Consider the following 24,964-nt stretch of genomic DNA (forward strand, 5'->3'; position numbering starts at 1 on the left):
AGTGTGGCCAATTATACATACCTCTGTTATTGTTGAGGGTAGCTCACAATGCTTATATTTTTCTGCCGGAACTGTAATACTGATAATCTTCCTTAACTGGGTGCCTCGTACCCTTCTTCACCTTGCTTCTTTTACTTGCTGAAACTTGTGTCTCCCTCCTTATTCCTTTTTATCATAAGAGTGGATTGGCATTTTTGATTTAGGGATCCTTATCAAGAAGCTTACACATCTTAGTATACACATGATTTGCTGAATAACTCATATTTATCCATCATAAGCATAATGCAAAAATCGAGTTCCTCTGACTCAACTCTTCCACAGCTATATCTCTTTCCAACCGTCTTTCTGGATGTAGGCATCGTCATATTATGAATAAGATAGAGTTAGAAAATTGAGTTCTTACAAGTGAGCTCTACCACACGATCTAGAGTAAGAAGAAAGAGTGACAGTCCTAAATGCCCTGTAGCCTCCTGCTCATAAGTGTGGTGCACAACACACCCATAAACAAGACTCTACTAGACACGGCTTGTAGACTCCCTAGGATAGAACTGCTCTGATACCACTTTTGTCACGACTCGAACCGATAGGCCGCGACGGGCACCCGGTACCTTACTCAACCGAGTACCAACGTAACGTATCTTTCTTATTACTTCATCATATACACGTGACATACGGGCCTAATAGGCCAACATGATCATTTATAAACTCAAAACATAGGCCGGCACGACCGTACAATCTTTCACGTACACGATATATGTCTACAAGCCTCTAAGAGTACATAATTGTCATAAAGGTCGGAATAGAGCCCCGCTATACCAAACCATACACATCTAAATCATACTGAGCAAACAAGCAACTCCAGAGAAAATGGAGTGCACCAATATCTTCTACTGAGCTGATCGCCTACTTGGAGGACTCTCGACCTATCTATCGAGACATGCGGGCATGAAACACAGTGTTCCCAGGCAAATGGGACGTCAGTAAAAATAATGTACTGAGTATGTAAGGAATAAAAATCAGTAAATAATAGACATGAGAGAAACATGGAGTAAAATACTCGACATGTACGTCTGCATAGCTCTGTGAACCATTTCATATTTATAATATCATGCATATGCGTATAAATGTCATACCATGCATAGGTATATGTGTTCATAACATCATCAAGCCTCTGAGGGCATCCCATCATATTATTTCGGCCACTGTGGGCAAATTATCAACGTATACCAACTGATCAGGTGGTGGTGCGTATATAATGCCATAAAATTTTTCCATATCCCATATACATATAATATACGAGTATATAACGCCATCTGGTCATGGGTCAATGTACATGTATAAATGCATGAAATGCATAAGAAATATGTTAATAAGATTTTCTCGGAATGTCATAAAAATAATATGCCTGTAGGATAAATTTTATCAAATACATATTTTTTTAAGACCCATGAACAGAAGATATGATAATAATTCACATGGGGAATCAAGAATATAGACACCCCTAATATTTCTATGAATAGAGTCATTTATAGAAATTGTATATTTGTTCATTTCGTTCGTGTCGTATAGATAATGCCAAAAGAAAGAAGGAATAGCCTTAACATACCTGGAGTAGGGAAAACTCCGTACGATATTCTTGAGAAGGATTGCACCGTACTCCCTTAGAATTATAAAATCCCGTTGTTAATGTGCTAAGAAACCTTATTGATTGAAGAAATTATATTGTAGTGTTTTGTAAGAATTTCTACGAATTTGTAGCAATTTGTAGCAAATCACCTTGCTAATCTCCAAAACCTCATGTCTGATTTGTAGTCTTTGAGAATGAAATAGTCTTTGTATTTAAAATCCTAGAAAGTGAAGTTAGCAACTGATTGTTAATTGCTGCTGTTGTAGTATGAAGTTTTCAAAATTTTCCTCACTTTTGTTCTTTATGTAGCCTTTCTGAGTATATCATGCTTTTGTCAAAATGGATAGATATCCATGGAAGACAAGTTTAATGACTAATATGACTCCACCTTCTACGTGTAAATAGCTTAAGAATGCAAGAGTCACTTACTCCACTTGCTAAATTGACTAAATAAATTAATGTCCATGTGCCTGCTAATTGAATGGACTAAAAGCATGAGTCACAATTTGTTTAAGGCAAAAGCTGCCACGTGGGGGTGGGTGGGGATTTTAATCTTATCCTATAATCAATCAATTAATTAATTAATTAATTAATATTCCGCTACCCGGTAATTAACCAATTACCCACATAATTAAAAATTATCTCAAATTACTTAAAATTTTACTTATTTTTAATACACTTTATACATCATACTATTATGGTCATGGAGTACCTTGTGTGACACTAGTCTATAAATACCGAGTATTTTGGCTCGGACCGTATTATATCCCAAATCGACAACCTTTAACGAAACTCATTTTCTTCTATTTGCTTACCTTCTCTCCTTCACGAATTTACTCATCATGTGTTTGAAATAGTATAATGCTTATAATCTCAAGAAAATCTCATCCCCGAGTCTACATCAATTAACTGAAGACGAAACTTTAACATACGAAAATGCGGGATGTAACAACTACACTCTACGCTTCTTGTGCAGATTTTGGAGTTGGTCCCAACGGCGTACCATAGACTTTCTCGGATTTCAGCTACTCAGAGGAGACTTGAGGTATAACTGCATGGCGTTCGCAGTTCTGAAGTCCCCGTCTATTTAACTTTAGATGTGTGTTTATTTCCAGACAGTTGTATTTTGTTCAGGCCCTTATTTGTATTATTCTAGAAGCTCGTGCACTTATGACACCAATTCTGGGATAGTATTTAGACACCGTTATTTTTATGGATTATTCACTATATTTTAGACCTTATTTCCACATTTATTTCTTTGTTATTAATAAATTTAAATTTTTTTTAGAAATGGTTAATATTATTGTAACGTTGGCTTGCCTAGCAAGTGAAATGTTAGGCGTCATCACGGTCCGAAGGTGAAAATTTCAGGTCGTGAAACTTGGCCTTCGCGAACGCGAGATGCCATTCGCGAGCGCGAAGGCAAAATTTCTCTCCGGTCATTTCCCCTTCGCGAACGCGAGGCTTCGATCACGAAGCGAAGCTTTGCACGTCGACCCTTCGCGAACGCGTTCCCTCTGTCGCGAACGCGAAGCACAAAATGTGCCAGTCCAATTTGCTCTTCGCTTCGCGAGAGTACCTTCGCAAACGCAAAGAAAAACACACCAGAAGCCTAAAGTTGCAGAAAACCAGATTTTTCTAAGTTCGAAATCATCCCGTAGCCTATCCGAAACTCACCCGAGCCCTCGGGGCTCCAAACCAAACATGCACCTAAGTCCTAAAACATCATATGAACTTGCTCGCATGATCAAATCCCCAAAATAATACCTAGAACTACGAATCAGATACCAAATCAAAAAAAAATTTCAAGAAAACTTTAAAACTTATATTTTCACAACCGGGCGTCCTAATCACGTCAAATCAACTCCGTTTCTCACCAAATACGACAGACAAGACATAATTATTATAGTGGACCAATACCGGGCTCTGGAACCATAATACAGACTCGGTATCAACAAGACCAAACATCGGTCAATTCTTAAAATCATCACACTTTCAAAATTTTAATTTTTCATCAAAATTCTATATCTCGGGCTAGGGACATCAGAATTCGATTTCGGGCATACGCCCAAGTCCCAAATCACGATACGGACCAACTGGAACTGTCAAAACACTGATTCAAGTCCGTTTGCTCAAAATATTGACCAAAGTCAACTCAGTTGAGTTTTAAAGCTCTATTTCATATTTTAATCCATTTTTCACATAAAAACTTTTCAAAAAATTATACGGACTACGTACGCAAGTCGAGGAATGATAAATAGTACTTTGCAAGGTCTTAGAACACAGAGATAATTATTAAATTTAAAGATGACATTTTGGGTCATCACAAAAAGCGACAAAAAACCGTCCAACATGGACGAAAACTATAAAAAAAATATAAAATATTTTCTTAAATTACATACCGACCAAAGTTGGTCGGTAAATTGGTCAAAAAGTTGACCGAGCTGGTCAGACTTGCTTAGTCAAAGCAACTTTTTGATTACCGACCAACTTCGATCGGTAATGTGGACCCAATTTTTTAAATTTTAATAATTATATTATTATTTAAAATGTTTTATAAAATTTTAAGAATTTATATTTAAGATTACCGACCAAAGTTGGTCGGTTAATGTAGGGGAAGCATTTACCGATCAACTTTGGTCGGTAATGTGGACTCAATTTTTTAAATTTTAATAATTATATTATTATTTAAATATTTTATAAAATTTAAAGAATTTATATTTAAGATTACCAACCAAAGTTGGTCGGTTAATGCACGGGAAGCATTTACCGACCAACTTTGGTCGGTAATGTGGACCCAATTTTTAAAATTTTAATAATTATATTATTATTTAAAATGTTTTATAAAATTTAAAGAATTTATTCTTATGATTACCGACCAAAGTTGGTCGGTTATTGCAGGGGAAGCATTTACCTACCAACTTTAATGTTAGGCTTACCTAGTCCCTAAGACTAGGTACCATCACGATACCCAACGGAGGGGAAATTGGGTCGTGACAGGTATATATATAAAAGAAGACAAAGCGCTAGGACCACAGGGTCGGGTTCTTTTAGGGATAGACTTGTGAAGAAACAATAATCTAATTTATCATCATCAAATATATCTATTTGTAAATTAATTTATCGACTTATAACTTACTTAGATGCATCGATGAATATTAAAAACAAAATATTTTGACCTATATCGATTAATATTAAAAATAAAATGTCTCGACCTATATCGATTAATCTATGTCATGCATTATTAGTGATGAACGAATGAAAAATAGAAGAATTAATACTAAACATCTTTGACATGTATATATATATAAGGATCACAAATAAAAGAAACGAAAGAAGTTATTAGCATTAAGTAAACGAGTTACAAATAAAAGAAACGAAAGAAGTTATTAGCATTAAGTAAACGAGTTAATAGGTCAAATTAACGAATAAACATATTTAAAATAGAATAATATTGGTTTATCAATTGATAAACTTTTCGTACGTAGTAATGTATGCGATTGATCATCAATTACAATATAGTGTATGTGTGTGTGTGTGAAATTACTCATATACTTAATTATAACTTAGAAAATTTACTTAGATAGATGCTATTATAATTTATTAAAAGTAATTAGTTAATATAATTATTTATAAAGATTATGCTTATAGTTTATAATTATTTATAATAATTGTATAGTTAAATAAAATAAATGCGTATAGTTTATAATAATTTTTTTATAGTTTATAATATTTTAAGAAATAAAAACACAAAATAAATATTTTTTTAAAAAAAATAACCGATCAAAGTTGGTCGATTTATAGTCAAACGGTCAACACTTAATGTATCGACCAAAATTACCGACCAATTTTGGTCGGTAATTCTAAAATTAGATCTGAAATATACGGGATCCTCTCCATTTCTCTTACCTCTCTTCTCCAAATTTTCATACTCACTCAATACCTTCCCCTCTCCTTCTCAATTTCCCTCACACAAATCCCATTCCCCACCCCGCGTCGCCACTGTCCAGTTGTCGCCGTCGCTGCTGCCGCTGCTAGCCACTGCCCAGCTGCCGCCCCTCCTTCTCCACCTCCTAAAAATTCTAGGTTTGAATTACAACTTATTTATTTTGTGTATAAATTTAATATTTTGTTAGTTAGTTATGAATTAGTTAATTAGTCTTTCAATTGATTATTTAACTTTACATTTGATTGAAATCTAGGGTTTAGGTCTTGTTTTAATTGAATTGATTACATATGGTATAAATTGAATGTTTAAGTTTGTATTATTTTGAATAGTTTAGTTAGAATTGAATTATTAACTTTGAATTGAATTGAGTTTTTAGGATTTGTTCTTGTGAATCGAACTTTTAGGGTATGGGTTGAACTTTTAGGATATGAATTAAACTTTTAGGATATAAATTAAACTTTTAGTTTATGTTTAAACTCTTAGGATATGAATTGAATTGAGTTTTTAGAACTTGTTCTTGTGAATTGAACTTTTAGGATATAAATTGAACTTTTAGTTTATGTTTAAACTCTTAGGATATGAATTGAACTTTTAGTTTATGTTTTGTCACGACCCGAAATTCTCACCTTCGGACCGTGATGGCGCCTAACATTTCACTTGTTAGGCAAGCCAACGTTAGAATAATATTAGCGATGTCTAAATAATTTTTAAATTTATTAATAACAAAGAAACAAATGCGGAAGTAAGGTCTGAAATATAGTGAATAATCCATAAAAATAACGGTGTCTAAATACCATCCCAGAATTGGTGTCACTAGTACACGAGCTTCTAGAATAATACAAATAAAGGTCTGGATAAAATAAAGCTGTCTGAAGCAAATACACAGCTAAAATAAGATAGACGGGGACTTCAGAACTGCGGACGCTGTGCAGTTATACCTCAAGTCTCCTCTGAGTAGCTGAAATCCGAGCAAGTCTATGGTACGCCGCTGGGACCAACTCCGAAATCTGCACAAGAAGTGCAGAGTGTAGTATCAGTACAACCGATCCCATGTACTGGTAAGTGTTGAGCCTAACCTCGACGAAGTAGTGACGAGGCTAAGGCAGGTCACTTACATTAACCTGTACGCAATAGTAGTAACAACAACAGTAATAGAAATAAGTCAGGTAACTCATTTTTAATAGTTGAAGCCAACTCAGCAGTCATAACCAATTATTATTTCAATCAATTTTCGTTGCTGCATGCAACCAGCTCATACAACATATTCATTTTCAATCCTCCCATATATTTATTTTAATCAAGTATATGTAGACTTTTAAATAAGTCTGTTGCGGCGTGCAATCCGATCCCCCAATATAGACTTTTAAATAAGTCTGTTGCGGCGTGCAATCCGATTCCCGAATATAGACTTTTACATACTTTCATTTACGTTGCGGCGTGCAACCCGTTAAACAACTCATAAATATAATAAATATTACTCCAATAAATACCACGTCCAATGAGAAATTATTAAGCATCAAGGCACACCATAATTATAATTTATTTGTGAACAAATAATGGCAATTAACAATTAATTGTGAAAATCATGGAGAAAATAGGCAGTTAATATTTAGTATGCTAAATGTCAAATAACAATTAAGACACATAAATCAAATAACATGTAACAATTATTGCAGGAATTCAAGAATTAATATTTGACAAAGAATATGAGAGAAATAATTTTTATAACAATTAATTCATGATTTAAAACGATTTATGATTTTTCAAGTAATTATGCAAACAATTAATTTGACGACGTATAGACACTCATCACCTCGCCTATACGTCGTTAACATACATTTCACATAACAAATATTTTAAGAGTTCTATTCCCTCAAGCCAAGGTTAACCACGACACTTAACTCGCTTTGCAAATTCCAATCAATTACTCGACCAAAGCTTTTCCTTTTAAATCTATCTCCAAAAGCTTCAAATCTATTCACAAACAATTCGATATACTCAATACGAATCATAGGAATTAATTCCATATGAATTTACTAATTTTTCGGATAATTATCCGAAATTTACTTTAAAAATTGATAGTGGGGCCCACGACTCAAATCTCAAAAAAACTTACGAAATCAGAATACCCATTCTGATACGAGTTCAACCATACAAAATTTATCCAATTCCGATGTCAAATGGACCTTCAAATCTTAAATTTTCGTTTTTGGAAGATTTTATAAAAAAATGATTTTTCTTCCATAAATTCACGGATTCATGATATAAATGAGTATGGAATCATGAAATATAATCAACATAGGATAAGAAACACTTACCCCAAAGTTTTCCCATGAAAATCTCCCAAGAATCGCAAAAATCCGAGACTTAAAATGACCAAAATGAGTAAAAATCTCGGACTCTTCGATTTATACACTACCCAGGCATTTCCGCACATGCGGTACCTGGGCTCGCACTTGCGAGCTCGTATTTGCGAGAAAAATCTTGCATCTGCGAAATGGGACTGCCAGGCGAGGCCTCCCATATGCGGAGGAAAATGCGCGCCTGCGCTGCCTTCCGCATCTGCGATCGTTGAGTCCGTTTCTGCGAACGCGCGGGTGCGTGCAAGTTTCTGCACCTGCGGACTTTTGCCCAGCTTGCCCAGGACACTTCTGCGATGGAAGGCTCGCTTCTGCGATCTCGCACCTGCGGTCAAAATTCCGCAGGTGCGATTACACCAGAAGGCCGAATTTCAGATTCTTCCTTAAGTTCAATTCTTGATCCGATTTCAATCCGTATCACTCTCGGGGTACTCGGGACCCCGTACGAATATACCAACAAGTTCCATAACATAATACGGACTTACTCGGGGTCTTATATCACGTCAAACAACGCTGAAATTACAATTCACGCCTCGATTCGAACTTTGAGTTTTAAACTTTTCAATTTGCAAATCTCGTGCCAAAACATATTAAATGAATCCGGAATGACTTCAAATTTGGCACACAAGTCATAAATGACATAACGGAGCTATTCAAATTTCCAGAATCGTATTCCAGCTCAGATATCAAAAAGTCAACCCCGTGGTCAAACTTGGAAATCTTTAGCCTTTAAATTATCAGTTTCTATTAAATGGTCATAACTTGAGCTAGGGACCTCTAAATTAAATTCCGGGCATACGCCCAAGTCCCAAATCACGATATGGACCTACCGAAACTGTCAAAAACTGATCCAGATCCGTTTGCTCAAAATGTTGACCAAAGTCAACTCAATTGAGTTTTAAGGCCCTATTTCACATTTTAATCTATTTTTCACATAAAAACTTTCCGAAAAATTATACGAATTGTGCACGCAAGTCGAGGAGTGATAAATAGTACTTTTCGAAATCTTAGAACATAGAATTAATTATTAAATTTAAAGATGACATTTTGGGTCATCACATGTTTAAACTCTTAGGATATGAATTGAACTTTTAGTTTATGTTTAAACTCTTAGGATATGAATTGAATTGAGTTTTTAGGATTTGTTCTTGTGAATTGAACTTTTAGGGAATGGGTTGAACTTTTAGGATATGAATTGAACTTTTTGGATACGAATTGAACTTTTAGAATATAAATTGAAACTTTTTGATATGAATTGAACTTTAAGGATATAAATTGAACCTTTTGGATATGAATTGAACGTTTAGGATATAAATTGAACTTTTAGTTTATGTTTAAACTCTTAGGATATAAATTGAACTTTTAGTTTATGTTTAAACTCTTAGGATATGAATTGAACTTTTCGTTTATGTTTAAACTCTTAGGATATGAATTGAACTTATAGTTTATAATTAATTATATTTACTATAATTTAATTTTTGGTGTAATTAGGAAAAAATAATTATCTTGAATTAATTAAAAATATTTAATTAATTTATAATTATAGAATAAATTAATTTGTTCTTATTTTATTTGTATAGATGGAACATCGTACTTGGATGTACAATAGGAATTATCCTAATCTGCGGGGATTGCGGGAGGATTTTGTAGAAGGGGTTGATGACTTTATTAGACATGCAATGTCACTTTCACCATACCAAAGTGAAGGAGTAATTAGATGCCTTTGTGTCATGTGCGATTGTATGAAGTTTAAAAAATCGGAGGAGGTTAAGTTTCATCTTTATAGGAAGGGGTTTATAGAGAATTACTTGGTGTGGACTAATTATGGAGAGATCGATGATAGCCATGGAATATTTCATAACATGGTTGTTGGTAAAAATAGTAGGTCGGTGGAGAATACAAATCATGATTCTAGAATTCAGGATATGGTTGCGGATGCTTTTGGGATGCACTTTGGGGGTGAGCCCTATGAAAATGTTGAATAAACTCTTAATGATGATGCAAAATATTTTTATGAACAGTTAGAGGAGGCTAGTCGTCCACTACGTGAAGGAAGTTTGCACTCTGAGCTGTCTATTGCAGTTAGATTACTAAGTATCAAATCTGATTGGAATATTTCTCAAGCAGCCATGGACTCTTTCATTGACCTTATGAGTGAACTAGTTGACCCAAATATCAACTTACCTGGTGATTTCTATAAGGCAAAGAGATTGGTTTCTAAGTTAGGACTTTCGTCAATGAGAATTGATTGTTGTGAAGATGGTTGCATGTTATATTATAAAGATGATGCAATTTTAGAAAGTTGTAAATTTTGCAAAATGCCTCATTTCAAGAGGCTTTCCAGCGGGAATATGATCGTTGTAAAGGCGATACATTATTTACCTCTTATACCTAGGTTAAAGAGGTTATATGCGTCGATCAGTTCTGCTCCGCATATGAGATGGCACTTTGAAAATAGAAGACCACCTGGTATTATGTGTCATCCTTCAGATGGAGAAGCTTGGAAGCACTTTGATAGGACATATCCAGATTTTGCTAGTGAACCAAGGAACATTCGGTTAGGTCTGTGTGCGGATGGCTTCACGCCTTTTTCTATATCTGCGACACCATATTCATGTTGGCCTATCTTTCTTACACCTTATAATCTACCACCTGAGTTGTGTATGACTAGTCCATATATATTTTTAAATTGTATTATCCCCGGTCCACGTAATCCGAAAAGTTTGATTGATGTATATTTGCAACCTTTGATTGATGAGCTAAAACAATTGTGGTATGATGGTTTGGTAATTGCTTAAATTATTTTACTTTTCTAAGTATATCAATTCTATTTATTAACTAAATTAATTTGTTTTCAGGAAAAGAAGTATGGGCATCCAATGAGCCATAATGAGCTATTTAAGGATACGCATATTGTAAAGAAGAAGAATGAGGGGGATAGAGATAGGTGGGTCGAGGACCGGGCAGAGACTGCATATGTAAACTTTTAATTTTCTGTAAGTGTTATAATTTACTTTTATAAGAATTTTTAAATACTAATTTAATTTAAAATAATGTAGGGTCTCTACCAAAGTAATGTGGAGGAATTCATTCGTAGTCATCCATCCAGTGAATCGGGCGAGCCAAGCCAACCTTCGGACGAGGATGCTGAAAGAATATGGTTGGAAGCTGTTGGCGGTCCAAAATAGGGGAAGGTATATGGGCTTCCTACGAAAAAATTCTATCGCTATAGGTGTGGAATGCAAAGAATAAGGACTTCCTCGCAAGGCGAGGAACTTAATAGGGAGAGCCTCTCGGCTATGCGGGAGACAGTGACAAAGTTTTTAGCCGAGCTAGAAGCGTCCAAGGAAAGAGAAAGGCTTAGAGATGCTCAATTCCTTGGTATGCAAGCTCAGATCAGAACTCTCCTATCTACTGGAGCTTTTCCGTTACCCCGGTCTCGTGAGTCATCGCCAGAGACTCGACCTCCACATGATCGTTCCTCCCGTCCTCCTCGTGATCGTTCCTCCCGTCCTCCCCGTGATCGTTCCTCCCGTCCTCCCCGTGATCATTCTTCCCGTCCTCCACAAGACCGTTTTCTATACCGTCTTGTAGATGAAAGTTCATCAGACGGTGATGATGATGTTGTACAAAACACCCCTTGACCAATACTTTTAAATACTTTGAACTAGACTAATAGAACCAATTTTGAATTAGATTGAACAATTTTGAACTTTGTTGTAATTAGTTTTCACTTGGTTTTGGATTGTTATGTTCAATTGAACTTTAATTTGTTAGTTTTAAAGTATTAATTGGATGTTTGGTTGTTGGGTTTTTGGTTGGATTTGTGGTGATTTGGTGGTTGTTAGAGTTGAATTGGGGGTATTGGTATGCTGTTTTGAGTTGGCAGGTGGTGTAGCTTCAAAAACAGGCATTTTCTGTCAAAATTAAACCCAGAAAACCGACCAACCTTGGCCGGTTACCTATAAAAAAAAATTAAATTGCAGTTTACCGACCAATTTTGGTCGGTTAATGTACAATGAATTCCCAGAATTCAACATTACCGACCAACTTTGGTCAGTTTTCTGCCTACCCAGTCTAGTTTATCGACCAAAGTTGGTCGATTTTTTTAAATTTTAATAATTTTAAAAAAAATTCAATACCGATCAATGTTGATCAGTACAAAAAATTAATAAATTTAATACACCAACCAAGCTTGGTCGGTTATGTTAAATTAATAAAATAATATTCCGACCAATTTTGGTCGGTAATCCTATTAAAGTGTCAGATGGTCGTGTAGAGCATACCGACCAAGGTTGGTCGGTATTCCTTTCCGACCTCTAAAATACCGTCCACACGTAAATGGTCGCGTTTTGAACAGTTATTGGCCATTACCAATCAAAGTTGGTCGGTTTTTACCGAATTTCTAATAGTGAAAGCGCACATATTGCAGGCCATGAACTCAATACTGAATCACGTAGTAAAAGAGGGAAGCCTTGGTGTTGCACGCTTGCGACAAAATTACACCGGGGGGGGGGGGGGGGTTATTATTGCTTCCAAAAGGCAGAACCTATCAGACTCACTAATTCTTTCGGAAGCTGAGGATGCTGAATGTATTGCTCAAAGTTAATCTTGGAAAGTTGGAATTCTCATTTGAGAATATATAGAGGTAATGCTCTGGTCACAACTCAAGGGCTAAAAGAAATAACAAAAAGGTGAAGAACGGTTGGAGCTAGATTGATTATATGTTTGAACTGCTCCCAAGATACAGGTAATCATGTGATTCTTTTCGGAGGTTCCAAATCATGCAAATTAATGTCTGATTACAAAGTACTCAATCCAAAAGTACATATCAGCCAATGGGCGATCAAAAGATGGTCTAAACTCTACAACACCTACCAACTATATATGTTAGTAGGAGTAATTAAATAGGCTTGTACTCGGTTTTTAACATTTACAGGTGTAGCAATATATAAATATAAAATGTGCGGTATTGCGGTTGTAACATTTACATTAGTTACTCGGTTGTAAGTTGTAACAACAATAATGACAGGATAGAGATATAACTAAGAAATGATAATAATGGCATCAAATTAAAGGGGTACTTGGAAGCCTGAAGCAAATTAAGAGTCTAGTTGTGCTGAGGTTGGTCAGCCAAGGAGACTTTGCTTAGCCTGCTGGGTAATGTCTTAATCAGATAGTTTACGTTTCTCAGGTTTCTGACTGACCTTCCTCGGCGGCTAGTTGAACCATATATGGCTCTATGTGCCAGTACTTTACCCATGAACCGGTGCTCCACCTCCACCCTGCAGCTCTCTTGATCATATTCCTCTTGGCAGCTCTTGTAGGTTTCAGTAACTTCACATATTGCTGCTTTGTCACTGGCCATATTTTTCCAAGAGGAGAGCTAGGGTGCTGTAAAGGAAACAATTAAGAAGGGATACCCATTTATAATTGGCCCTTTTCCTTTTGTCTGAGGATTTAAGGCAAAAGACAAATATGCTAAGGGTTACATCAGACCGTTGGGGGTGTGATGAAAAGATTGCTAAAGTGTACTTTGGCAATCCTTCAATTTTGCCACTTTAATTTCATTATAGTTTTACCCCTTAATTATTACTGCACTAGAGCTTAGCAGTAATTCTATACAGTACTATCTTTAATTAAAAGAGAAGTGTTAGTATCTCTCTCTCTCTCTCTCTGATTAAAGAATCTGATCGTGTGCTTATCAAACATTGGGCGAGGAGACTCATCATTTCCCTTGATGAATAAGCTTGAAATTGCATTCACCATAGACCTGAGAGCACAAATAGTCCAGATCTTTTCAATATCTTGCGCATCAAATGGGAATTTAGGTGCTAATTATTTCATTAGGTGGTGCAACTCTTGTGATCCTGGAAAAAACTAAAGCTAAGAAGGCCATGTTTACGTGATACAAAAACCATAGTCTATAGAGTAAAAACAGCGTCTCTTGACATTTCCACGTTGGTGAAACTATTACATTTGTACCGATGCCTTTCAGTTTATTTTGAACATCACTAATCATAAGAAACAACTAATGTTGGGTCTCTGCACCTTTAGGGGCTGCGCCTGTGTGAATCTTTTCCTGATTAGGACAACACAACTTTTGGAATTGCATTTTCCCTTACTGAAGAGTGAAAGAGGATGCTTCACATCGAAACAATTCCTTGTCTCCCATCCAAAACATCTTTAACCGATGATAGCGGGACTCATTAGCAGCTTCTTTTTTACTACTCCATTTCTTCTTTGTCCATCGTGTCACATTTATAAGATAGGTGCTTTCCACAATATCTCGTCTACAAGTAACTTGTCCCCCCACACCCCACCAACACAATTTGTCCCTACTGCCAGTTATTCCTGCCCAAAATTGGAAGAGTCTAGGGTTTCTATGAAAAGGTTCCTTGAATATATTATCATCAACTTGATGCTATAGCTTTAACTTCATTCCATATCAGGACCAGCTAAGTCGAGTAATAGAAGAGAAGAACAACGAAGAGAGCTACATATTGTAGAAGTTTAATTTACAGCGTGATGTCATCTTGTGACAGGACTAAATACATATCTTCCAGAAGCACATTGTAATGCCATAACTAGACGAGGAGAAGCTAGAAACTGTTAATAATCTACCATTCTACTGTAATAAATTATCCGCAGCTATATACATGCCATGAGGACAGTAAAGTACAATGCTATGAGAATCTGAGTTGTCTTCTGGATTTGCTGCCGAAGAACTCACTGAATGCATGCTTTTGAAACATTTGGGCAATGATCAAGAGAGCGTGGCACCCACTCAGTGCAAAAAGCATTTCCGTCAGCAACGTCACAGCTTTACATAAACCTTTTTTGCATGAAGGAATCCAGCAACCAAGCCCCAAAACAGTATCTCAAGCATCACAAATACCAGAGTACCCCACTTCTTTGAATGAAATACTGCTTGAAGGAACCTTTCTGTGATGTCAACCTATATTCCATTTTATTTGTAACTTTAGATTTAATTAAAGAGAAGCATCATTTTGATATAGATACTATCTGTACGTCTCTAAAACCACCTAACAGTATGCAGTAAACAAACTTCGAAACCTAAAGGAAGCAGCGGATTTGCTAGAAAAGGATGCTATTTAATTTGATGATGTCTCTTACACAAAAGATGGAGAGAATATTGTTAACAAGAAAAAATTGAACATATAGCGACTTGAGGAGAATATACTAGTATGAAAGCTATTATGTGCATGACGCCATAAAATATCACTATGCTATATGATGGCGGAAGAAAAGCTGTAATAGATAGAGAGAGAGGACAGGTGCAGAGTGCTTGATGGGTAGTCAGCCTAGTTTAACTGGTCAAGAGGTCCCAATTTCAAATGAAACCCCCCACCCCCCAACCCACCCCCTTCCACCAGAGTCCAAAACCATTTTACTGAGAATCATCCAAATTCATACTACTAATTTATCCATCAGGATACAAAAACAGAAATATCTTTGGTGTGCTCTAGTTGATCATTGATCTTCCACAAACACTGCTTGCCGAAAGAAGGTTCGTGGACCACAGCCTTACAATGACCAGAAATAGCTTCTCAGGAGATGAGTAAGTTACTAGAGGAACAGACATTTGATGGAAAGAAGATGATTACCAAGTTGTTTTCAGGTGAATACCAATAGAAACCTTGTAGTGCTGCGGGAAAGAGGTCACAAGCAGCCAAAGCATAGAGGATGAGAGCATTCATTCCCATCCACTGAAATAGTATAAATGGCTTCCTGAAACATTTGACATCAACCTGCACCATATAGAGAATGCAAATCAAATTCCATGCCCTAGATCAGCAATATTATCCTTTTCCTCTAATGATATAAAAGATTAAGGGAATACCTTTCCTATTTAATAGTTTACAAGAAAGCGTTGTAACAGAGCCAAACAGCTTGCAATACAAATATACTCTATGAGAAGTAAAAGGTTTCTACTTCAAAATAAAGATGTTTCTCTTCAAAAGCCATAAGTCAGTGCCAGGAATGCAATCACTAGATGATTTGAAAGATACATAAAGTTATCAGGAAAACAGTCTTGTGCACAATCGGAATTTCATTATTTGGTACCCTGTCTTGGAATCTTCCAGAAAGCCATCTAATTGAATTTGGAAGTGCAGACTGCAGATCAAGCATTGCTTTAGCAAATATATAAACATATCTGCTTTCAGTTAGACGCTAGACTGTAATGCATCATGACCAAATATACAATAACAACAACATACCCAGTATATTCCCAACATGTGGGGTATGTGGAGGGTAGTCTGTACGGAGACCTTACCCCTACCTAATGAAGGTAGAGAGGTTGTTTCCAATAGACCCTCGACTCGGAAAGGGTGAGAATGAGGAGAAGAAGAAGGAGAAGGAGGAGAAAAGCAAGAAAGGAAGAGAAGAAAAAGAGGGAGATGAGGATAAGTAGTATCAAATAATAACAGAGAGTACAATACCTGAGGCAAACAAAACCACATAACGCAGTAAAGATCTAAGAATATGAAGGGACATGCGTGTTACTAAGACTATCGGTGAGCAACTAAGAAACTTCCAACAACCTACTAACCTTCTACCCTAATTCTCGACCTCCACATCCTCCTATCAAGGTTCATGTCCTCAGTGAGCTGAAGCAACGCCATATCCTGCCTAATCACCTCTCCCCAACACTTTTTAGGCCTACCTCGACCTCTTCTCAAACTCGCCATGGCCAGCCTCTCGCACCTCCTAACGGGAGCTTCAATGTTTCTTCTCTTGACATGTCTGAACCATCTCAGCCTCGACTCCCGCATCTTGTCCTTCACGGAGGCTACTCCCACTTTGTCCTTGATAGCTTCATTCCTAATCTTATCTTTCCTGGTACACCCACACATCATCTCAACATCCTCATTTATGCAACTTTCATCTTCTGCACATAGAAGTTCTTGACTGGCCAACACTCAAGCCCATACACCATAGTCGGTCAAACCACTACTCTATAAAACTTACCCTTAAGTCTTGGCGGCACATTCTTATCACATAAAATACCAGAAGCGAGCCTCTATTTCATTCATCCCGCTCTGATGCAATGTGCGACATCTTCGTCAATCTCCCTGTTACCTTGGATAATAGACCCGAGATACTTGAAACTAGTTCTCTTGGGGATAACTTGAGCATCAAGCTTTACATCTACGTCTGTTCCATGGATCCCGTCACTGAATTTGCACTCCAAGTATTCTGTTTTGGTTCTACTCAACTTGAAACCTTTACACTCCAAGGTCTGTCTCCAAACCTCCAGCCTCGCGGGAGTTAACTCCACCTCGCGTCTCGTCAATCAACACTATATCATCGAGCAAATAGCATGCACCAAGACACATCCCCTTGGATGTGTCGCGACAGCACATCCAACGCCAAGGAAAATAAAAACTGGCTAAGAGTCGATCCCTGGTGCAGCCCCATCACAACAGGAAAATGCTCCGAGTCATCTCCCATAGTCCACACCCGAGTCTTAGCACCATCATACATATCCTTAATCACCCTAGTGTACGCTACCGGAACGTTGCTAGCCTCCAAACACCTCCACAGAACCTCCCTCAAAACTTTATCGTACGCTTTCTCAAGGTCAATAAACATCATATGCAAGTCCTTCTTCCTTTCCCTATACCGCTCCATTAATCTCCTCACCAGATGAATCGCTTCCGTAGTCGAACGCCCCAGTATGAATCCGAACTGGTTCTCAGAAATAGACATGCACCTCCTCACCCTGGCCTCCACCACCCTCTCCCAAACATTCATAGTGTGACCCAACAACTTTATACTCTATAGTTGTTACAATTTTGGATATCACCCTTGTTCTTGTTTAACGGAACCATCGTACTCCACCTCCATCGACCAAATATACATTTACATTAATAATAGGGAGATTGATGAGGATGTCACACATCGTATTGGAGCAGGGGATGAAATGGAGGCTCGCATCCGGCGTCTTGTGTGATAAGAATATGCCACTAAAACTTAAAGGTAAGCTCTACAAAATGGTGGTTAGACTGACTATGTTGTATGGGACAGAATGTTGGCTAGTCAAAAACTCTCATGTCCAGAAGATGAAAGTAGCTGAGATGAGGATGTTGGGATGGATGTGCGGGCATACCATGATAGATAAGATTAGGAATGAAGTTATTCGAGACAAGGTGGGAGTGGCTCCCGCGAAGGATAAGATGCGGGAGGCGAGGCTGAGATGGTTTGGGCATGTGACGAGGAGAATCATAGATGCCCCAGTTAGGAGATGTGAGAGGTTGACCTTGGGGGTATGAGTAGAGTTAGAGGTAGGCCAAATAAGTACTGCGGGAGGTGATTAGGCAGAAAATGGCGCATCTTAAGCTTACGGAGGATATGAGCCTTGATAGCAGGGTGTGGAGGTCGAGAATTAGGGTAGAAGGTTAGTAGGTAGTCGAGGGTTTTCCGTTCTTTCCCATACCGGTAGTATTAGTGTTAGTATGGTATCTTTTTATTCTTAGATTGCTATTACTACCCACTATTCTATTGCTATCTTTCGTTTCGGTTTTCTTAATATCTTGTTGTTGTTACTGCTTGTTGCCACTGCTTCTTTTTCATCTTTTCTTTAGCCGAAGATCTATTCGGAAACAACTTCTCTACCCTCCCAGGGTAAAGATAAGATTTGCGTACACTCTACTCTCACCAGACCCCACATGTGGGAATTTACTGGGTTTAGTATTGTTGTACATTAGTAATGATTAAACTTTTCGAGTCTACTGTATTTTTATCAGTTACTTACCAACAAAAAGTCAACAATGAAAATAGTATTGACGACCTTGATGTTTGCACGTATAGATCTTGTATAAAGACTCATGTTGTGAACTTCAGTTTAATTCCATTTATTAACCTACCAGGCGCTTTTTCATTAAGTAGAGTATACGAAAACAGTATGTTAATAACATCGAGCTCTTTTTTTAATATAAGGTAAAGATTTTATTAAATAAAGTACCAAGCTGGTACTTTATTTAATTAATATCACAATGCAAGAGAATTTCTCATTTTTGGTACATATCATTTTTCGGAAAATTAATATCACAAAAGGATTAATTTCATAAATAGAGAAGATAACTGGAAAATCTAGTCAGACTCACAATGTAATAAAGAACTACTAAGAGCAAACCGGATACTCCAGCCGTGATGAACATATAGCTCAATGTGTAAAGCGGTTTAGAAAGGGGAACACCTGGAACATCAAAAATGTGCTGTAAGCATCAGCTATAAAGCAAACATGTCTTGAAAACAAAATTCAACCCAACATCATCCATTAAACAGCATACCTGCAAGCTCCAACACATATCCTACAATTGTTAGAAAGACAGAAAATACGGACCAAAAGATTACCCTCTGCATGTGACCCTACAGCAAAGATGTATTTATATGAGAAAGAGGATGCAACAAAATACAAAAAGCAATTCTATAGTTAGCAAATGTTTCAAAAGAGTATCATGTCTTTCTTACTTTAACATGCACAAGAATGTGGCCGAAATGCAAGCCCACAAGGCATGTAATGGCGGCCATCAAAGAACTGAATAGTTTCAATAAGAAAAGAAAAGGACATGAGCTGGAAGCAAATAAAGTAAAGCAAAGGAACAGAATTTGCTAGCTGACAATGAGGCTCATATATAATTTGATTTACATGAAAAAGAAAAAGGAGCCTCCAAACATACGTAAAACAAATGGTACAGCAAAAGAATATGCTACTTTATACATCTAACAAAGTGCAGAGATTTATCAATCGGCCTTTATGAATTAGTACCTCAAAAAAGCAAATCACGTCAAAAAAAAAAAGTTGTTTCGATTGTGTACCTAGGGGCTAGGCTCTAGCTAACAAAATTAAGCTGGATGCAATCTGCTGGAAAAGTGTACACAGGGAAAAGAGGCTATTTACCTTAAGATTCCTTCAGGGTCAAATGGAGCAAGGCACCATCCAGGTGCATTTGATGGTAGAGGTCCATAATCAGGAGAGTTGACGCTGCATTCCTGCCGACAGAAAATTATCAGCACGAGCAAGATGATGAGAACAGAGATGTAAAGTTCAAATCCACCAAATCAGAGTTTGCACATGACAATTAAGGTTATAAAGAACCTTGGTTCTTCTGTAGACAGGACGTTGATAAAGGTGTTTTTCACCAAGAAGAAGCCTATCAATCAGACCAACAACATTGCAAGGAGGATCAAGACTGCCCCTCACTCCACAGTTAACCTGTTAAAAATAGATATCAGGACCTAAAGTAAGAACAAGAGTGGGTGAATCTCTCTCTCTCTCTCTCTCTTAAACCAAGGGCACAGACCTCCCAAATACCCAATTAATAACTAAGTGAAGACTCAGATTTCTAGGAAACTTAACATAAGGCATGTAGAGTGACAAAACTTAACAGATGTCTGGTGCAGAAAAGGAATGGCGTTTAATAGCCACCAGCAGATTAAATCAGAGAAAAGTAAAATCTTGGAGCACTTCAGAAAGATTCTTACAGTTTGAGTACTCAATTCATATCCTGAAACTGGTGATTCCATGTTAAGACTCGATATTTCAAAGAACCAATCTGGAACATAGAGGGCATACAGCAAAATCAGGTAAGATAAACCAATTAAGGTTCCAGCCACCCTGCATATTGAGAAGTATATTAGCAGAAAAGTAGGAAAAGCTTCTCAAAATAAGTGGCATTATCATGTACAGAAAACTTTGTGGCAAGTTTATTCTTCTTCACGAATTCACAATTTTTTAATTGGCATAAAGGTGTAATTAATCAAATTTGGGATCCCATTATTCCTTATAGCTACTATGAAAAATCTTACTATTGCATGGACCCATATATCTGGACAAGCAAAAAGCTAAAGGTCATCATGTATGGGACCATGTATATCTCAGGAAAAAATGCAACAGAAACAGAAAAGCTAAACAGGCAAAATTAAGGAAAGGAGATTTTCATTTGACTGATCTGGTCAAAGGATTGCTATATAAGAACTAAAATGAACATAGGAAGATAACAAATGCCAACCAGAAGTATTTCCCTATAACTGATGGATAGCCATTTAAATCACTATAATATTGTTGTGCGCTTCATGAAGTCCTTGGAGTATCATAGATCTTTTCCCGCAGCAACAGGTAGTAGTAATATCATTTACAGATTCTCAAGAGTACTAGTTCATCCACAAGTGTATAGATAAATATTCTGCTGCTACTACAAAATTTTGAGCACTACAAAAATCTTGAACAGACACGTGTGATATTCTCGACCAAGGAAGACACTGATTAAGAAACACAAACAATTCAACCATGTGCATCACCAAAACAAATATTAAAATAAACCATGAACGAACCAAGCAGCACATGATCCATAATCTCAAGAGGTATACTTACGCTTGGAAGAAGTATCTCCTGACGAATGCCTTTGCTGAATCAACAGGATAATCATTGGCAAGCCAAATTTCCAGAATGGAAGCAAATAGATAACCAATAGAAATCCTCTACAGCAGAAAAGCACATAGAGTAATGCTAGGATATAAAGGAACTTGAAATACAGATAACAATAAAGGTTTTAATCTACCTAAGGGCATAGAAGATAGCCTGGAATTATACGAGTAAAGAAAAAAATCAATTAAGGAACACAAGCCATTGTCAGATAAAGTACCTGTAACACTCCCATCCATCTAATTCTAGCAATATCAACTCCATAACTCAGGTTGTCGCGCCCATGGAAATACCCACCTAAGAATGAGTAATCATGGATTCAATGACTTGTAAAACATGTGAGTTTAAATGCAGTTGAGGGAAAATTTTACAAAAGGAAGCCTTTTAAATTTTCCAAAATAGCTAATTAGCTAATGACAACAAAAGCTCATGATGGCAAATTTTCAGTTCATGTAGGAGAGAAGCAATTGAGCCCTTTTTCCTCCAGGTGTTACCTCACTGCAAATTTCCTCCTTATGTATTGTCAAAACAATAAGTCAGAACTTAAATTTTGACAAAGTCAGCAAAAGGTTCCATTTACAAACAACTCTCTGATAATCAGTAATATATGGCCTTGATAATCAATAATATGTGGACTCTGGAAACAAAAGAACCCATGGCTATTGAAAGTATAGCTATACAATTTCCTAATACCATCCAAATAGATGATCCTTGTTTGAATAAGTCCACCATGGTTGATTGTTGTACAGGGGGCACCCACCACCACAACGGAAGCTTGGTTTTAGACAACAATGACTTCAACCTCACATCTAAAAACTCGTTTGATTATTTTTTATCCTCACTTTTATGTCAAATAAATGAGGCTTTGATTATTTAGACCTTGAAGTTTCGTATGTACTATGTTTTGTGCTAACAGAAAGAGTTCATTTCAGATTGGTGAGTTTTTAAAGAAATCAAGCTTTGCGATTAGCTAGCCCGCGTTGGGCCTCGATTTGTAAACAGAGGGTCTGATTAAGCAAACAACATAGACAACAAATTGTAATGAGCCAAATTATAGGTTGTTTTTTATAAGTTGATCCTAAATTCTGAGCAAGCTCGGCTCTTTTGCAAGTATAGTTGAGACAACATGATTTCTGTATTTTTTTTCAACATGGTAAGTAGGAAGAGCTTATAATGAACAAGGATTTTACTTTAATAAAGGTTGTGTCCGGGCCATCTTGCACTCACCTAGACAATTCCATTGAATACCTGCTACCTCCCACCAGCACAGGAACCAAGTAGCTCTGGCGCACCAAGGATTGCGCAAATGGGAATAAATCACCTAGCTTTTTTTGTCTTTCCTGGAATCTGAACCCTAGACTCCAAGAATTTTACCCACTTCATTGAACTCTAGGTCACACTCTTGGGTGCGCTGTTTTACTTATTATTTTTTGATAAGGAGGAAATGAAGGCAGAGCATGAGTTGAACATAGTCATTTCTTTCCTACGTATACAATGCATTTCACAAATAACACTTAAGTGTTAATCCCTCCCTCTCCCTCGTTGTGAGGTGCTCAGCCAATGGCATACCTTGAAGGAACACTCCCAAAATAAAGAGCTTAACTGTCCTCAGTAAGACTTTCTTTGTAGCTTGTGGTTTGCTGGAAACTTTCTGCATCAACAATAGATTCTCATCACTGTTGGAATCGAAAAAATTGGATTACCTAACAAAAAAAGCATGACGAGTGGTACCTTGAATACTAGACTCGCAGAAACACCAACAATAAAGAGGAAAAAGGGCATCACAAAGTCGGCAAGGGTCACTCCAAACCACGGGGAGTGGTTTATGGATGGGAAAGCCTTTCCAGCATCATCAACCAAAATCATCAACTGTCAAATAAACCACATAAAAGAAAACTAAGGTGAAGAAGAAAGGAGACTAAAGTAAGTCAAATAACAAAGAGAAGAGACCACATGAAACCGCAGAAGACACACATAATTTAGCAGAGAAAACCAAAAGAAAGGACAAGTTTATAATACATCCTAGAATCAGAAACAGACTTATTCGAAATTTTCAATTCCGTTGTTTCATTGCTCCATTAACCCTGCTGGAACATAACTGCAAAATTGCATTTTAGCACTAGAAAAGGTTGCATTTTGCATTAGTATTACTCGTTGACTTAGGAAATAAACAGCATCAGTGAAGACAAAAGAGCACAGAGAAGATATTTTCAGCTACAAAAAGAGTAGCTTAAAATTTCATATCAACATTCCATTAGGATTGTTAGTTGCTGGTTTGCGCAATTAAGCCCAATTCAGAAGGCGAAATCACAGAAGAAAAATACAAATTTTGATATAGGGGCTTTGCAGGAAAAGCTGTGATCAAAGTGTTTCTTTCATGTTCATAGAGAAGTTAAACTGCAAAAGCATGCAAAACTAGTCAAAATACAATTAAGTTCTAGCAAAGGCGGAGATACAGTCAGTTCGAAAAGCAACAAAAAAAAAATCATACAGCGACGGTAAGGCCTCTAAAGACATCGAGAGAAAGCAAACGTTGTTTGGGAGTAGGTTTTGATCCGGCCGGCTCGGAGACTATTTCTCCATCTGTAGCGTGCGAGTGCGACAATATTAATTCAGGCGAAGAATTGGAAAGAAGAAGCGGAGCTCGTTCGCCGGAATCTGTGACTACCGTAAGCGGCTGCGAGGACATCCCGACAGAGTTAGAATTTATTTAGCGTTGACTATATCCACCGTGGATTAATTTTCCCTGCTACTGCAACTCCCAACGTTTATACTTTCTCTAATAAGTAAACTAAACAAATGTACTTTACTTTTGCTATGTTCCGTTTCCGAATATTTGCGCCATAAGGCTTTTCTCGAGACCATTCTGTAAATCCCTCCCCCACCACCCACACACACGTTCAGTGGGTTAAAAATATTATTTGCGCTAATGCCTTATCTGATTGTTAAACATGAATTGTGAAAAAAAGTAAGATTTATTTTTTATTATTTTGTCGTTTATTTTTGTTGTCTAGTATAGTTTATCAGTGTAGTTTTTTCTAGTAATTTGTAAACATATTTATGGTGTCTTGTGTAGTCTTTTATGTTGTGACTTTTAGAATTTGACGAAACTTTCCTGGTATTTTTCTATCAAATTATTTGTTTATCATTCTTATTAAATTTAACTAGCAAAGTTTGTTACATATTAAACGTAGATCAAAGGTGATCACTTTTTATAAATTTAAAGAATCAAAAGTACTCGAGAAAATATTAAAGATATCATTTTAGATCTACTCCCAAACTTAAGAGACCATTTTTATCATTCTCCGTTTCTACACAATGCCTCCATCATTCTTTTATAATTCTGTATTGCGTAATAAACAATTAAATTTTTTGAAAAAAATAAAAATAAAAAGTTAGTAATACTTGTTTAACGAAATAGATTCTGGAAAATAAAAAACAGTATAGGAATAAATCGAGCCCACTGAATACACAGTGTGTCCTTAAGAAAATTATTCCCCTCAAGTACCCGAGGTGCTGGAATATATCCTCCCAGGATAGAACGATTTAACTCACCTGATGGAATTGGGCTTAAT

General features: G+C 36.8%; 1 protein-coding gene across 1 annotated transcript; it reads right to left on the reverse strand.

Moving 5' to 3' along the window:
• Positions 1-14,407: 14,407 nt before the first annotated feature.
• Positions 14,408-24,291, reverse strand: LOC107768052 (uncharacterized). Its single transcript, XM_016587163.2, has 13 exons — positions 23,881-24,291; positions 23,121-23,258; positions 22,959-23,040; positions 21,610-21,686; positions 21,339-21,445; positions 20,450-20,582; positions 20,064-20,180; positions 19,866-19,957; positions 19,436-19,502; positions 19,255-19,333; positions 19,069-19,160; positions 15,565-15,708; positions 14,408-14,894 (listed from the first exon to the last, which is right to left on the reverse strand). Exons 1-13 carry the CDS (start codon positions 24,076-24,078, stop codon positions 14,754-14,756), a joined length of 1,467 nt encoding a protein of 488 aa, XP_016442649.2. The 5' UTR covers positions 24,079-24,291; the 3' UTR covers positions 14,408-14,753.
• Positions 24,292-24,964: the final 673 nt, after the last annotated feature.

This window comes from Nicotiana tabacum, chromosome 22 (assembly GCF_000715075.1).
Source record: "Nicotiana tabacum cultivar K326 chromosome 22, ASM71507v2, whole genome shotgun sequence".
In the NCBI taxonomy this organism is placed as follows: Eukaryota; Viridiplantae; Streptophyta; class Magnoliopsida; order Solanales; family Solanaceae; genus Nicotiana; species Nicotiana tabacum.

What these genes read in the sequence shown, in the direction of transcription:
- LOC107768052 (XM_016587163.2), bottom strand. Translation starts at nt 24,078, where the DNA reads ATGTCCTCGCAGCCGCTTACGGTAGTCACAGATTCCGGCGAACGAGCT. An exon ending in CTGCGAGTCTAGTATTCAAG is followed by an intron (nt 23,041 to 23,120) that starts GTACCACTCGTC and finishes TTGTTGATGCAG; the next exon opens with AAAGTTTCCAGCAAACCACA. An exon ending in ATGAATTGAGTACTCAAACT is followed by an intron (nt 20,181 to 20,449) that starts GTAAGAATCTTT and finishes TATTTTTAACAG; the next exon opens with GTTAACTGTGGAGTGAGGGG.